Here is a 14,916-nt window from a genome sequence, read left to right as displayed (position 1 = left end):
GAAGAACAATCCAATTTAAACTCTCATATCATCCCACTCTACTTGTTATCATTATACGCAGTTACACTTGTCAGTAACTATGTAAAAATATGAAACGGAGGTCATATTAGATGGATCGTGTTCATCTCTTTTTGCTCCTCTCTTTTCCGCCTTTCATAGCGATAATAGATGTACAAAGAACGCAAATAATCCATACAAATAACACGTTAGCTATAATATATTAATATATATCAACACGACTTAGTATCAATAAAAATGACGCAACACGTTATATTAATATAATTAAATATTGTTTACGAGACTATAAGATAAGTGTATCAACTTCTCTCGATAATTAATACGTATTAATTAAAAAACGAAACTTTTATGTATTGATCAAAAAAATATTCGCTCAAACATCTTGTGTAAACATGGGAGATAAAACGACTTGACCTTGAAAAAAAACGATCTAAGCTTTGAAATGATCGTAACGATATCAACGATTATTTAATCATTGCTCTCCCTCGTTCACGTTCCATTTTATTTAAATTGTATATCGCAGTATTTCCTGTTACAGCTACACTCTGTTTAATGCAGCGGCCTTCTCGAAGCGGTAAACTTTATGAAAACTTTGGTAAGTACTGTAGAGATTCGTAATTTATCCTCCTTTCGCAATGATACATCCAGAGAAAGAGAGAGAGATAGATAGATAGATAGAGAGAGAGAGAGAGAGAGAGAGGGAGAGAGAGGGAGCGAGCTAGCCTTACCTTTAGACTAATGGCTAGGCTCTACGAACTCTGTTCGTTTTCACACTAGCCAAACTATCGGAAAACTGTTTTGTTTTCCGGCAAACTCTTAGCCTGTTCCGTTTCGTGATGCAGCACGCGCGTTATGCGAGAGATAAGTAACAAAAGTACATCAACGAGGATGCTCGAACTTTGCGAGCAATTTACCCGGCAACCAGTGTTTTCTACTTCATCGCGGATCAATCGATACGAAAAATACATATAAAAAAAAAAAAAAAGAGAGAGAGAGAGAAACGTGCGTCGAACTCGTTCGTTTCGACTCCTACTCTTAAAATTCACGATTATCGGAATGACTTTGAACCGTGAACCATGTTTCTCGGTAAAACTTCTTGGTGTTCGTTTCGACGAAACTCTTAAATTCACGATTATCGGAATGACTTTGAACCGTGAACCATGTTTCTCGGTAAAAATCTTCTTGGTGAAAAATCAAATATCGCGATAATAATAAATTAACGGAACGATTAAAAGCCACGAACGATTTCTCGGCGAATTTTGCGCTTCCGTGGAAAAAGCCTGGTAAATGGAGCTTAGATGTAGACCGCTTCCGATAAGGTGTCCTCTCTTTACCTCCCCGCTCTCTGCCAAAGGCAGCCTCTGGTAATTAAGTCGAGCCCACAGCAACGTCGCTTCCATTGTGCGAGGCAAATGGGCTGTTTAGCCCGGATAGGTACATGACTCCATCCCCCTGTTATTGTGCATGTACCGACGCAATCGATCACCATCTCTGCTTTATTCTTGCTTACCTTCTACCTCCTCCTGCCCTCCTACCATTCCCGTTTCCCATCTCCCGTCTTCTTTCCACTCTCCACCGATTTTCTTCCATTAGGCCATCTCTGGCCTAATTCTGACTTTCTCTTTCCCCTTCGACCTCCCCTTCGTCTCGGTGGATCTTCGAATCGCAAATCGCGTCACATTAGATACGAAACCTGTTTCAACGAAAAAAAGCAATCCGAAAATTTGTTCGCGTTGAACGTGATATCGCGATACGAAAGAGACAGAGAGAGAGAGAGAGAGAGAGAGAGAGAGAGAGAGAGAGAGATACTCGTTTCATGGCGAATGACAAAAACTGCCGTGTCGGTCTTTCGTTCCGAAACCTTAGAAACATCCGGGAGGAGGATTTGCAAGAGAACGAGTTTCGAGTTCGAAGCGAATCTGGCCAAATGAAACCCGATTCCGTCTGTAATACGTATCCACTCGCGCGTGTGTGTGCGCGCTGTGTGTGTATGTTTTCTCTTCTGGAGCGTGGTATATATTCGGGCAAACAGAGCGCGGGCATCGGATCACGCGAGATAGGAACGAAAATATTGTTCCACGAAGTTACATTTCGTTTGTGCCGTGAATGCGTGACACTCTTGTCGTCTCTCTTTATACATACGTACGTACACGGGAACGATCGTGTCGAAGCGCGGCTGACTCGAGGATAGGAAATCCAGTTGAAACGAATTCAGGAAAATCCTCTCTGGGGAGTGGACGACTCGTGCTGCTTCCCCTTCCCCGGAAGAGTTTCTGCGAACTCTTTGACACCGGGACACTTTAAAAACGTGCGAGGAATATCTGAAGCGCGCCACTTTAGCGGTAACTACTTGCTCGGGAGGATAGAAGGAGAACATTTTTACCATCCCTCCCTCTATCGAGATGGAATTACCTCTCGTTCAAGATCATCCCTTCTTCTTTCGACCTCTCATTCCAATCTCTCGTGCATATTTATATCGTTGTCACTCGGTCTCTACCAATTTTACGTGAGTGAGTTTAAATGTTCCATTGGTTCCATTCGACGAATTTTTAATCCTCTCGTCGAAATTTATTCAAATTTGTTCTGCGCAATTACATTGTGCAGTTTTTTGTTTCGCCTTGACTTTCAAACTTGTATGTATATATATATATATATATAGAGAGAGAGAGAGAGAGTAGAAATATAAGAAACCAGTCAGCTCGTAACTTTCGTACCTTTCGAATTTAGTTTCACGGAAAACTTGGGCGACACTCGGGTGAACTTTGCCGACACGTTGCGAATATTTCACACACGCGAAAAGAATGGAGAGACGCGGCTGATTCGGGTGTGTACCCCCCTCGGTCGACAAGGGTTGAATCGGCCGACTCGATGACAAACGATTATCAATTACGATCGACCACGTTCGATTGTCCTCGTGTAAGACGGATATTGGGCGCCTTCCCCCCCATCCCCGAGTCGATGGTGCCCTTTGTCATTAAACCGCGTTTCTATCGATCAGGCGTGGTTTGGGAACCACCTGACGCTTCGAGGATCTGCCTCGTTCCTGAGGAATTACACCATGTTCACCGCAGATGCACCGATCCTTCCGTGAGTAATGGCTTCCCGAACTGCGGAAACCTTGTCACGGATTCTTAAGGCGATAAATCAACCGAGGCGGAATGCAATGTTTCGACAACGTGAATTCGTCAAAAGGGGATGTGTCGAAGTGGATATTAATTGGGAAGGGAAAAGAAGAAAATATTGTTTTTCTGTAAAATGAAGTATATATCGGTCGACGTAACGTCAAAATCGTTTTTCGAAAATTGTTTCGATCGAAATTACGCGATTTTAGGATTAATAATGGAATTATTCACGGTCGACGATTTGTGTCACGCTCTTCACAAAATGTAATAGAGCAGACAGATGGTTTTCAATGAGCGGTGGTGAAATGTTGGTGACAGAAAATAAAGGCTAGATGGCGCTTGTATTTAATTTAATATCATTTATAACAGGAATGTTTGTGTACGGGGAATAACATTTCGAGCGAAATATCAAAAAATATATAAAAATTGCATTTTTTGATAAAATAAGTAAGATAATCGTATTCCTTCTAATAATCGATCGATAAGATTTCTTCAATTTGCACGTTTTTTTTATATTATTACGATAACATCGTATAATTAATCGATTTCTTTGCCATGTTTGAGAAATGTCAGCGAATGTTGTTGCATAAATCTTATTATGTAGAAAAATCGTTATTTTTACTATCTATGTATAAGTATAAGTATTTATGTTATTTTATATATTCTCAACACTTTATCGCTTAATTTCAAACATTCGCAGAAGAATATCGTACTTTGAGATACTCGTTGGAAGAATTATTGAAACATCTAAATCTACATGGAAAACGAAATTAACTCGAATGGAATTTTCTATCAAATTGAGGATCATTGCTCCACATTATTCGCATCGAATACATTTGCATTCCTCGGACAAATGTTTGCATGTTTGTACTCGGCATCCTCCTCTCGAAAATTTCGAGAAACGATTCGATAAATTCACATCTATCCCTCATACAGATGATTGCATATTCCAATTAAAATCGATCAAAGATTGGATCAATGAAATACTTCACTTGCTGGAATCAATATATCTCGAGAAAGACGCTTCAAAACCTTCTTGGCGATTTGACACGCGGGCTTTAATTTTCCTACATCCCGTTCAATGGCTATTATTATTATCCTAAATAAAGGCACAGATTGGCGAGCAGCCTTCGAAATTTATTCCGACAGACAATTCCGTGACATTTTCGGGGTTGGCCTCTTGGCCACGCGAGACTCACGGTTCCTGAGTTTTCCCTCCACGTACGTTCTGAGAACCGTAAACTAGAACAAGCTGCTGTGCCCTCTCTGTCTTCCCTCGAGTGTGACGAAGTGGTCTAGAGTTCACTCCTCTCCTCTCTTCGCATTCACAAGTCTCTCTTTTTCTTCCCTCTCGTCCCCTCTTCTTCCACGACCGTCCTTCTCCCTCCGACGGTCCACGATTTTTAAAATTACACCGAGGTCATCTCTCGAGTGGCTCGCGCTCGCAACAAGTTCTCCGCTACTCGAAAATCGATCGGTTAATTCCAGAGGTGCTCAAACGACGACTAAGGAGCTAAGAATTGGTAACGAACGGAAGAGGGGAGAGCGAAAGAAAGAGAAATGAATTTCCACGAGAGGAAAGGGAGGGAAAAAACGGATCATCGGAGCTCGTATGTATATATAGGAGCGAAACGATTTTCGAAAGGCACGGAGGAGGGGCGGAAGTTAAGTTCGAAAATATTATCGTTGGCAGGCGCGACGTCGTATCGCGCCACAAAAGGGGTGGACGAGGGTCGAAGGGCGCAGGAAGTGGGGTCAGTGCATTTTATCGGGGCGGTATTTTCACGGAGTGGGAACACGAGCTCGCGGCCAACGGCATGAATGTTTGATGGAGCGAGTCGGATCGCTCGGAAGTAGCGGCGTCGCCTCTCTTTCCGATATTAGCCGTGATAACGTCGCTCGTCGATCAAATAAAAGGTTCACCCCGATGGAAGCCGGTGGAAAGGGAAAAAGATCGAGCGAATAAGTGATTGACGGGAAAAAGGTGGATTAGGAACGATGGGTTGAACCCGTGATTCACAGCGGTGCCGCTGTTTTCAACCGTTGAAAATTCGATTGTTTCCATATCGAATTGTTCTTTTTTTTTTCTTTTTCTTCTCTTCGAACTCGTCGCGTTCGAATCGAACAAAGAGGGAGAAGAGAAAAGAAGGAAAAAGAAAAAAACGAGCGTTAATGCGAACACCGTAATAATAGCAATGAAAATTCATTCCAAGGCGCATTTCGTTTCCTCCCATAATTACTCCGGATGTATTCGTGTACCGTACGAAGAAATTACGAAGAGTAGTAATTTTCATGGCCGTCATGTGAGATAAGTAAGCGAGGACAAGAGGCGCGTACCTTGGTGGCGCCAGGTTGAGAGACTCTGTGCTGGCGCCAGGTTGGCTGGAACCTGACACGCGATCAATCAACCCGCTGCCCTGTCCACTAGCAGCCGGGTTTACCTGCTGGTTTACCTCATCACTTTAGTTTGAATTCGCGCTCTAAATGCGCTGCATAATTTCTGCCTGCAGAACGGAACTAAACAGAAACTTTTAATTAAAATAGCGAGCAGTTTGTTCGTCCAGAAGGCACGGCGAATTTAACGAACGTAATTGTGTACGAACGCCCCCTCAATTAAAAACCGTTCTTTCAACGATTCTCGAACGAATGAAACCGTTTACGCGATGCGTTTATCGGACGAGCATCAACGATCGTTATCGCTTTACCTTCCATATCTTATCGCAACAGCGACTGGTAAAAAAAAAAAAATTTCCATCGCAACTCGTTTCTCGTTCAAAAGAACTACGTATAAATATTTATCCTCGCGTAAATTCTCCTTCCGTGAGAATAACCTCGACTCATTGGTAAATCCTATCGCGCAGGTATCGAGACCCAGTTGCGTGTGACGGGCCGTTGTTGTTGGTCGTCGATCGAAAGTGCGTTCGTTCCTGTATTCCTATTAATTCCTCGGATATTTGTCGTTGTGCTTGGAAGCAAAATGGAGTCGTGCGCCAGCACAGCCGTATTCCATTCTTTCGTTTCGTCGTCCTGTAACGTTCTTACATTCTCGCTAACTTGTTTTCCTTTCTGTTAACAAGAATCCCCTCCCCTCTTCCTCTCTCCCTCGTTTCCCGCGTCACAGGAATGTAACGTTAGATCGGATAAAGGCAAGTTTTCCGTGGCAACGTCTTAAAGAAAGTAAAGAAAGTAAAGGGGGAGGAGTGAAGGGAAAATGCAGTGGGGAATATGGTTTATGCGAGTTAGATCGCATAAACCTTTTTATTTTCATCGGCGGCGTAGTTAACGCGTGTCGCGAGACGAACATCTACGCATGTAACCTACGTATGTAACCTACCTGTCACGAGGGAAAAATCTCATTTGGCCGAAGGAACGAAAGGTGTATGTGTGTGTGTGTGTGTATATATATATATAGGCGCGACCAGACGGGATAAAATTACATCGAGTTTGTCGTCTTTACGAGGTACGGCACGGCGACAGGACGTCGTACGACCGGTGTAACAAGCAGAATCCAGTAAATTACGTCTCGCCTTACCTGGTTGTGTTGCACACGGGCGAAATCCATTTCGGCTCGGTGTGTCCCTTGACCCGAAAGCTTCTCCCGAACCTGAAATCTTAATTCGAGTAGAAAGCTTCGAGTAGAAAGGCGATGGGATTGAAGGTGCCTCCACATGTCGTTGTCGTCCCCCGACGAGATTGGTAACGGTAACGGGGAAAAAATTGAAAGGACAAAGGAAGAAAGGGGGAGCGAGAAGGTGGATGGGTCTTATTATCGTTTTACACGAAACTGATTACAAAAGTTCGAGAAGGATTCGCCTCGTTTTCAAGTTTTTCTTCATCCTCGCCTTTGCAGGGAAATAAAGTCGATTTACATTTACGCGAAAAACATCCCCAAGGGATGAAAGCGCACCGGAGAAACTAGCAGCCTATTTGCATTCAAATCAAAAATCTTAATGACGAGATTCTTCTGTCGGGGAGTGGGGAGGGAGTTCGTCTTCGATTTGGAAGATTTCGTTTCTTCTTCGAGTTCAGGGGGAGGAAGGAGAGAAAGCAAATGACGTTCGTCTCTTTTCTCTCCCCCTCCCTCCTCTCTTAAACTCGGTGTGCAGCGAGATAAAAAAATTCGTTCAACTTTCTCATCGCTGGAATTTCTATATCTCTCCCTTTTTCCTTCTCTCTCCTTCCTCACCTTCCACCCTTCCCCACCTCTATTCCCCACGTGCGTTCGCAAAGTACGCGCGCGATATCGCGCGAAACCAACGGGTTCGAAAACGACGCGTCGCCTTTTTTACGGTCACACGCGCGCGTACTTACCCGTATAAATATTTTAGCATCGTATACGTTTGATATCCCTGGTTCCGCTCTGATTGATATTTCCGTAGGTGTATACACACGTGTGCAAGCCTCGTAAGCCACGTTATAAAACGTACGGAGTCCCTATCCTAGAGCCTCGGGGTATAGTAGACTCGGGGGTTGCAGAGGGTTGCATGGAACGAGCGTCATCGCGATATCGAGGCCGAGTTTGCCACCATATATGTGTGTGTGTGTGTGTATAAGCTCGACGGTTCGACGACGTCACGATTTTCCGCCAGGTGATATCGAGTCCCGCCGGATTTTCGCGGGCACAGGCGAGATTGGAAGCCGGTAACGACGCGTCGACGATGTTTACCCAGACACGGAAGGGAGGGGAGAAAACGATGGAGCGGAATTCGATGTATACACACGTGTGTGTACGTGACGCTCGCGAGTGACAACTCACCGAGTCCTGTATCGGGGAAACTTGGTACTCGTTTATATGACTATCGACCCCGGGCGCGAGAACTTGGACTGGTACTTTGCGAATGCGGCAAGAGTTCAATGGCCCTTGGGAATCGAAGCGGCGGGGAGGGGAAGAGGAAGAGAGATTCGTAAGCTGGAAACAACGTCGTCGAGTTTGAAAATTCGCTATCCCTTTTCCGGACCGACGACTTAGGGGATCCAAGAAATTGGAGGAAATTGGGACGCGAAATTGGTCGACCGGTCCGGCGCGATATCCTCGTTTCTTCGTGTATGTGTGTGCGTGGCACGCGAATCGTGATTCAAATTCGATCGATTCAAACGGATATGATATGAATAAATCGTGGGAGGAAGTAAACCGAGGCGGCGTCAAAAATAGCAAAAATGCCATGCGTTGACCGATCGTAGTCCCCCCTTACCTCTCGAGGTTTAACGATCCGTGAAACGAGCCACGGTGAAGATACTGCTATAAATCACCGCGTATTTAGCGGCTAAAAGCTGCGTTTAAGGTTGTTTTATGAATGGCCACGAAGGTGGAACGAATATCTCGTGCCCGGTGCTCATACGTTTCGTGCTTTAAAGCCGAGCAAGGGGTTGTTCTAGTTTTGGATAAGCCGTTGAATAAAGGGTGGAGTGGCGAGGGTAGGGGTGGCGATGGCGCCCGTTCGTCTGCCGCTCCTGGTCGATGGCTTCCTTCAACCCCCTCCTGCTTTCCCGGTTGTTGTTATCTCCCAACTTTTCTCTCTCTCCCTCTTTCTCTCTCTCTCTCTCTCTCTCTCTCTCTCAGTATCGGTATCGCGATATTCGTAGCCGGCCATGATTCATTTATACCGGTAACGGTGTAATTCGACGATCATGAAACGTTGCTCGAATCACGTGCAATCGGAGAAAAAGGAAGTCGAACGATCAAGTTCCGCGAAGCGAACGCTTCGACCGCGTAAGTTTTAATGCCGATATCGATTCGATTTCGTATCCGCGTCGTTTATCAATTTTGCACGTCTCGATCGTTTTATCATCCCCCTTTTGACGCATCGTAATGTAACGACGTATTTTATCATCCGACGAGGAGAGAAAAAAAAAAAAAAGGAAAGAAGCGGAATCGCTTTGTTATTCGTTGAATTATTGTTTTTTTGCTTAAAAAAAAAAAACCCACAGGAGGAACATTTGTTGATCGTTATGATGCTCGGTGAAACACGAAGGCAAACATGGAGCAATGCTGACAGAGAAAATGCATTGTTAATATTTGCACCTATCGCGCTATTAGCGCTGATCAATTCGAAACTTGTTACGCGATTGCAATTGAAACGAAATTTAACGTAGATGATGGAAAGTTGTGGATACGCCCTTCGAATATTAACGAACGGATTTTGCAAATTAAAAATATTGGAGAAGGGGAAAAAAAAAAAAGAAATATCCTTTCTCGAACATACGTATATCACCTATTAAATTCAGTATAGATATCGTATATCTGCGTTATATGCGCATGATCAATTGGAATATCGTTTCAATTTTAAATGGAGGATATAAGCTACACGGTTCATTAATCTTTATAACGATATCATTAAACGAATTATTGAAATTTATCCATACGATGCGTCACTCCCCATCGAACGGAACGTTGTTTCTCTCTCGAATGATTTTCCGAGTATAAATTCGCGGATCGAATAGGTCATTGTCCAAGATTTCGTAACGTTATTTTCGAACGAATATTCCGTTCGCGTATACAGTAATAATGCACACGTTCAAAAGATCGTTCTTCCTTCCATGAAATCCAACAGTTCTTGCAACAGCTTTTTTTTTTCTTTAAAAATTAAATCGTTTCTTCGATACCAATTCTTTTCCATTCTCTCTCTTTCTCTTCGTCCCTACGTTCTAATAATCTTTACGATGGAACGTTATACTTCCGTGAGATCGAACGAAGCTGATGCAACGTTAACGAAAAGTGAACCGACGAATGTATATTCCAGGTTGTAACGCCTATTCTATTTCAGTCACGCGTTCCACAAATTGCGTTACAAGTTTGCCCCTCGCTCTTATAATTTTCAAAGCAACGATGATGCAGATAGAATCCCTTCTCGTTTTCAACCGTTTCAATCGGCTCGGCTACGGATAACACTGAATTTACAAGGCGCGAAACGAGAGGAACCGATAGGAATATTCAGTGAACATTCCCCCCCGATGTTATTTCCGAAAATAGACACGTTGAAAATTGGTAATCGATCTTGGGTATATATTATATATATATATACAGCCAGCGCGCTGTGTTACGCCAATGCACGCTGCACACGCTCGAAATTCCGATCAGGAATTTCTGGAACTCGAACTCTACCATGATTTCTCGCGGTGTAATCCGAATTCCCATGAAATATGTATGTCGCGGATAGCCAGATACACACACTCGATCGAATTAACGGCAGATCATTTGCCTCCGCTATTTCTCGCATCTTCGATACCACAGCTACAGTTCGAGAAAGAGATCGGCGCGCCACGGCCGTATCAACGTCACGACACCACGTTTCACGAGATATTCACCGTTTCATCGAGTCGACTCTGTTCCCGACAATGAAATCGTATTAGATATTATCGTCTCTCTTTTGTATTCCTCCCCCTCTCGCGTATATTTCAGCGATCGACTTTGTTTACGCCGCGAGCTACTTCCCAGTTTTTCGAGCTCGGTTTCGCGATGATTTACGGCCGCGATAACGCACGAGATCGAACGCACGGCGGCGGCCGTGCGACGTAGGTTGGAGGAAATTGTTGATGCGGCGAACGTGAGATCATCCAGCGTGTCCACGCCCACGCGATTCACCAGTGACGTCATCACTCAGACAGCACGAGCGGCCGGCTCCACGGGAATGCCTTCGTTGCCTGTTGGATCGCTTCTGGTTTTCTCCTCGTCACAGTCCATTTACGCCGGCTCTCGAGCTCGATCCACTCCTTCTCGCCAGAGTATTTTCACGCTTCCTTCTTCTCGAATTTTCCAACATTCGAACGCGGAGTGAAGCGCGGAGATCGTTGCGCGGTGGGATGGCGCCGGTGAGTCTTCATTTTCGCCGTGTGAAAATCGAAATGAAAATTTTACCATCGCACCACGTGTCACCGCGGAAGAGTCGCCGAATTTCCGCATTTCCCCCGCGCGGATATAATAATTTCGATGTGAAACCGTGTCGAATCGAAGCGCTCGGTCTTTTCTTTCTTTTTTCCTTTTTCACGAGCGAACCAAACTCCACCTTCGAATATTATGCGTGGTACGGTTCGTATCTCGGCGGTGTGTGTACATGTGTGTGTGTCGCGTACACGAGAGAGAGAGATATACGGGCGTATGTGCGCGTGGCATTAATTTGCGTGCATTTCGCGATAATTGTGCGGGATCGTATTGTTGTCCGAGGCTGTGTCCAGCGTTGTTGTGCCAACTCTTTTGTTATTCGAACGGTGTTCGAGTTTTGTTCTGAACGGCGTGCAACGTCTTTCGTCACGGCGCGTTATTCCATTTTTCGTGGTCGGTTCCTCCCGAAAGAGTAACGACGTTAAAAGTTACGCGACCACGCCAACGCCGATTCCCGTGTTTCTTCGAACGCGATGCATATATTCGCATTACTCGATTATTCTCTTCTCTTCCCTTCTCTTCTCTTCTCCTCCGTTTGATTCGAAGAGAACTGGAATCGTTCGAGATATGGTTTTAAAAGGAAAGGAAAGTTGTGAAAAAGGTGGCGATTTAAAACGATTACCTCCTCCTGCCCCCTCTTTTTAACTCGATCCGGGCCAAATCCGCGTAATCCCGCGACTTGGTTTAATCCGCAATCTCCGTTGAATCTGTTGACGCAGGTAGTGGGCATCGAGGCGTTGCCAAGGTCACGAGGGAGGAGCTGAGGTCATCGCTGCACCTATGTTGTGCGGCGAACTCCTGAACGGTGGCTTCGTGAGTGGTGGAGCGGTACCGGTGATTCCCTACGGTCTCCTAGGATTCTGGTTGCCCGGCTGTTTACGCGCTACCAGCCCAACCTCTCTCAACTCGTCTTATCTGACCCTGTTGGCCGAACTTCTGGCCACGGGCCACCAGGATCGTCGAAACGAGCCGATGGACCTCGCAAACAGGAGCCACCAGGCTCCCACCAACGGGGCGCTCGACCTCGACCTCGACCTGCACGCCGACGACATCGACGAGAACGTGTTTCTCGGTGAGTAATCGCCCTTTTTCTTCTTCGAAACGGGCGACGGCGTTCCGTAACGGGAACGTTACGTTCCCCGTAAAAATATCTTTTTAACGAGCCTCGTCGCGATGAAACGAGTCGAAACGAATCGATATAGGACGAGTCGGTATAATTAACAGTTTCGAGGTCAAGGAGATACCGTTCCTCGTAAATGCATGCATTTTAACAAAGGCGGCTTGAATATCGAAACGCGGACTACTTCCAACGTTATCGCGATCGAATCGATTCTTTTTCTCGCGGAACGTCGGATTTCTTTGTCTTCTCGGCGCTTTCAACCGACATCCCCTCTCGAAACCTCGATGCCTCGATACGAATATTATATCGAATTCCGTTTCTGCCCGAACGATTGTCCGAACCCTTACTTCGCTACATACATATATATATACCGTCGCACGAAATACGATACACAAGTTATATCGCGATCATCGCGATCCCTTTCGAACATTCCTCCAGTAAATCGACGTAATTTCTCTATTGCGTTAACGGGCAATACGCCGTCGTGACGAAAGTAGGCGTGCGTTGGCAGAAGTGAGCGGTGGCGCGGCAGGGAACGCGATTACGACTACGGATAAGCGTGTCGGTGTTTGGAACACCGCTGTAATACCGCTCGTTTTTCATCCAATCTCTTGGCACGAATGCGCCGTCGAGCGATCGACGTTGCACGACGAATATTTCGAAGCTCGCGTATTAAATCCGTGGAAAGAAGAACGTTTTCGCGAGATGACGCTGCTCGCCCATTTGAAATCGAGAAAATATAGAGAGAGATATATAGGGAGAGGTTTATTTTAAAACCGCGACGTATTCGAGCCGGGACGATGCATTTCAATCATCCCGGCGACAAAACGTTCGCGGCGCGGCCCCATCAACGATCCAGCTTTTTGGCGATCGACGGCATTCAGAGCGAAGAAAACCTTCGAGTCTGGCCGGCATCCAACCTCTTTTCTTTTCTTCCTTCCCTTTTTCCCCCCCTTCTTCTTCTTATTCCTCTTCTCCAACGTTGCTGGCCCGCGAGAAACTCCACCTCTCCTCTAAATAATGGAGGAACGTTAACAATCTTTGCAGCTGTTTATCAAGATTTAGACCCTAACGGGTCGTTAGGCGAGTACGTTGCCGCGCTCTACGTTCTCCTCCCGTCCTCTTGACGAGAATTTAAGGATGCCCCCGTATTAACGGGAGACTTCCTTCTGGCCAGACGGATCGTGATTCTTGCCAACCTCTTCCTCCCTCCGTTCATTACGCCCGTCTGTCGTCGGCGGCGCCACTTTTAATTCCCTCGATTCGTCTTCGAGAAGAATCGCGCGCGAGGAAACTTTTCCTTCCTTCCCGCGAACGAAACGGGTGGAAAGAGATTCGTGATGGGATCCGTAAATCTGGATTTTCTCAGAGAGCAACAAGTTCTCCATACTGTAAACAAAATTTTTGTCGATCCTCCGCCTCGAGATTTACGTCCGTGTACGTGCCCGCGACCGAACGCTTCGCCTTTAGCCGGACTCTGCGGGGTATTTCAAGCTTCCGGGTCCATCCTCCTTATCGGTTCTCGGCTGAAACCGTGCCTTTCGATTTTTCTCCCTTCTCCTAAGCTTTCATCTTATGGGGATCTTATAATAAATCGTCCCGTGACTCCAAACTCTCGAGATGGTTGGTCTCTTCTCTGGAAGAGAAAGATGGACTATCGATCTTCCGATTGAAAATTATTCGATCCGGTATTTCGCTTCTTATTTTTTAATTCATAACGCGCTTTTATCGAGTTATATCGTTTCACGACAAACGATAAAAATTTGTTCAAGAGAAGGAAAAAACGAGACTGTTCGAGTATCCATTGCTCTCGCCAAATTTTCGTTCGACTTGGAGTACCGTTTATTAAATCAACTTATCGAAAATCCTCTTTTCGCAACTCTCTTCGATAATTTTACGAGATCGTCCAAGGAAATTTCGATCTTGTACGGTTCGCTGCAGTTACAGGCTTGACATAATTCACGTAACAAACTCGTGGGCCCATTACGTGGTGGCGAGCAAAGTCTCCTTTGTGCTCCACGTTCCTAATTGGAATACTATTCCCCATCCGTCTTATTCGACGGAATAATGCATTATCGGGGATATGAAGCCCAGGCACCAGGCACGAAAGTGGATTTTCGCGGCCGCCCCGAAACCACTTGTCCTCCATTGGCTGCAAAGTGGATGCGAGTTTGATGACAACGTCTCGTTTCGTCATCGCCGCCCCAAACTTGGCGAAATTGAATCGAACTTGCCGGCTACCAAGTCGTTTCCCACTTCTTAAGCTTCGATTCGGCGGCGGGAACGATAAAAAAGAAAAAGAGATACGATTCTGAATGAAAGAAATTGTTGACTGGGCAGTGAAAACAATAAATAAAAATGTACGGGTTTTAATTGAATGAATATATTTAAGTATACGTGATTGCGCGTATCTGTTTACAAAACATTTGAAGTACGCGTATCGAAGAAAAACGAATAGGTACCATTTATGAAATAGTGATGTTGGCAACATTCAATAATAAAACCACGTATAAAATTTTAGTGAACTTTAAATATATAATAATCTTTATAACAGAAATAATTGTTATTCGAAGATTTCTCACGCGATATTTCGCATTCCTCAAAATAAACTTGAATTAAAAAGAAATTTTTCCGTGGATCGCGATGTGATCGAGAAGATCGGTCCTTTATAGAAAAGATACGCAAAAAAGGATGGAGCATAGCGTGGTTAATTATATCCAGAGCCATAGAATAATAATTGAAATCAGAAGAGAAACAAAAGCGAGAGCAAAGAGCGG

At 45.0% G+C, this 14,916-nt stretch overlaps 1 protein-coding gene across 6 annotated transcripts in view; it reads left to right on the top strand.

Annotated features, from left to right (window-relative positions):
- Positions 1–14,916, top strand: part of LOC122719713 (protein Fe65 homolog) — a 117,173-nt gene that overhangs the window by 13,198 nt on the left and 89,059 nt on the right. For 3 of the 6 annotated variants that reach the window (XM_043945773.1, XM_043945783.1, XM_043945819.1), the window contains exons 2-3: positions 557–613; positions 11,739–12,091. In XM_043945773.1, coding sequence (XP_043801708.1) covers positions 11,800–12,091 — 292 coding nt within the window. In that variant the 5' untranslated portion in view covers positions 557–613; positions 11,739–11,799. Of the gene's footprint in view, positions 1–556; positions 614–6,055; positions 6,287–10,820; positions 10,950–11,372; positions 11,621–11,738; positions 12,092–14,916 lie in introns of those variants that run through there. The other 3 variants (XM_043945801.1, XM_043945792.1, XM_043945809.1) reach the window with 3 other exon arrangements.

Source organism: Apis laboriosa, unplaced genomic scaffold, assembly GCF_014066325.1.
Source record: "Apis laboriosa isolate Shangri-la unplaced genomic scaffold, ASM1406632v1 scaffold11_cov152, whole genome shotgun sequence".
In the NCBI taxonomy this organism is placed as follows: Eukaryota; Metazoa; Arthropoda; class Insecta; order Hymenoptera; family Apidae; genus Apis; species Apis laboriosa.
The sequence above is the reverse complement of the archived record's forward strand: the minus strand, read 5'-3'. Positions and strand labels throughout refer to the sequence as shown.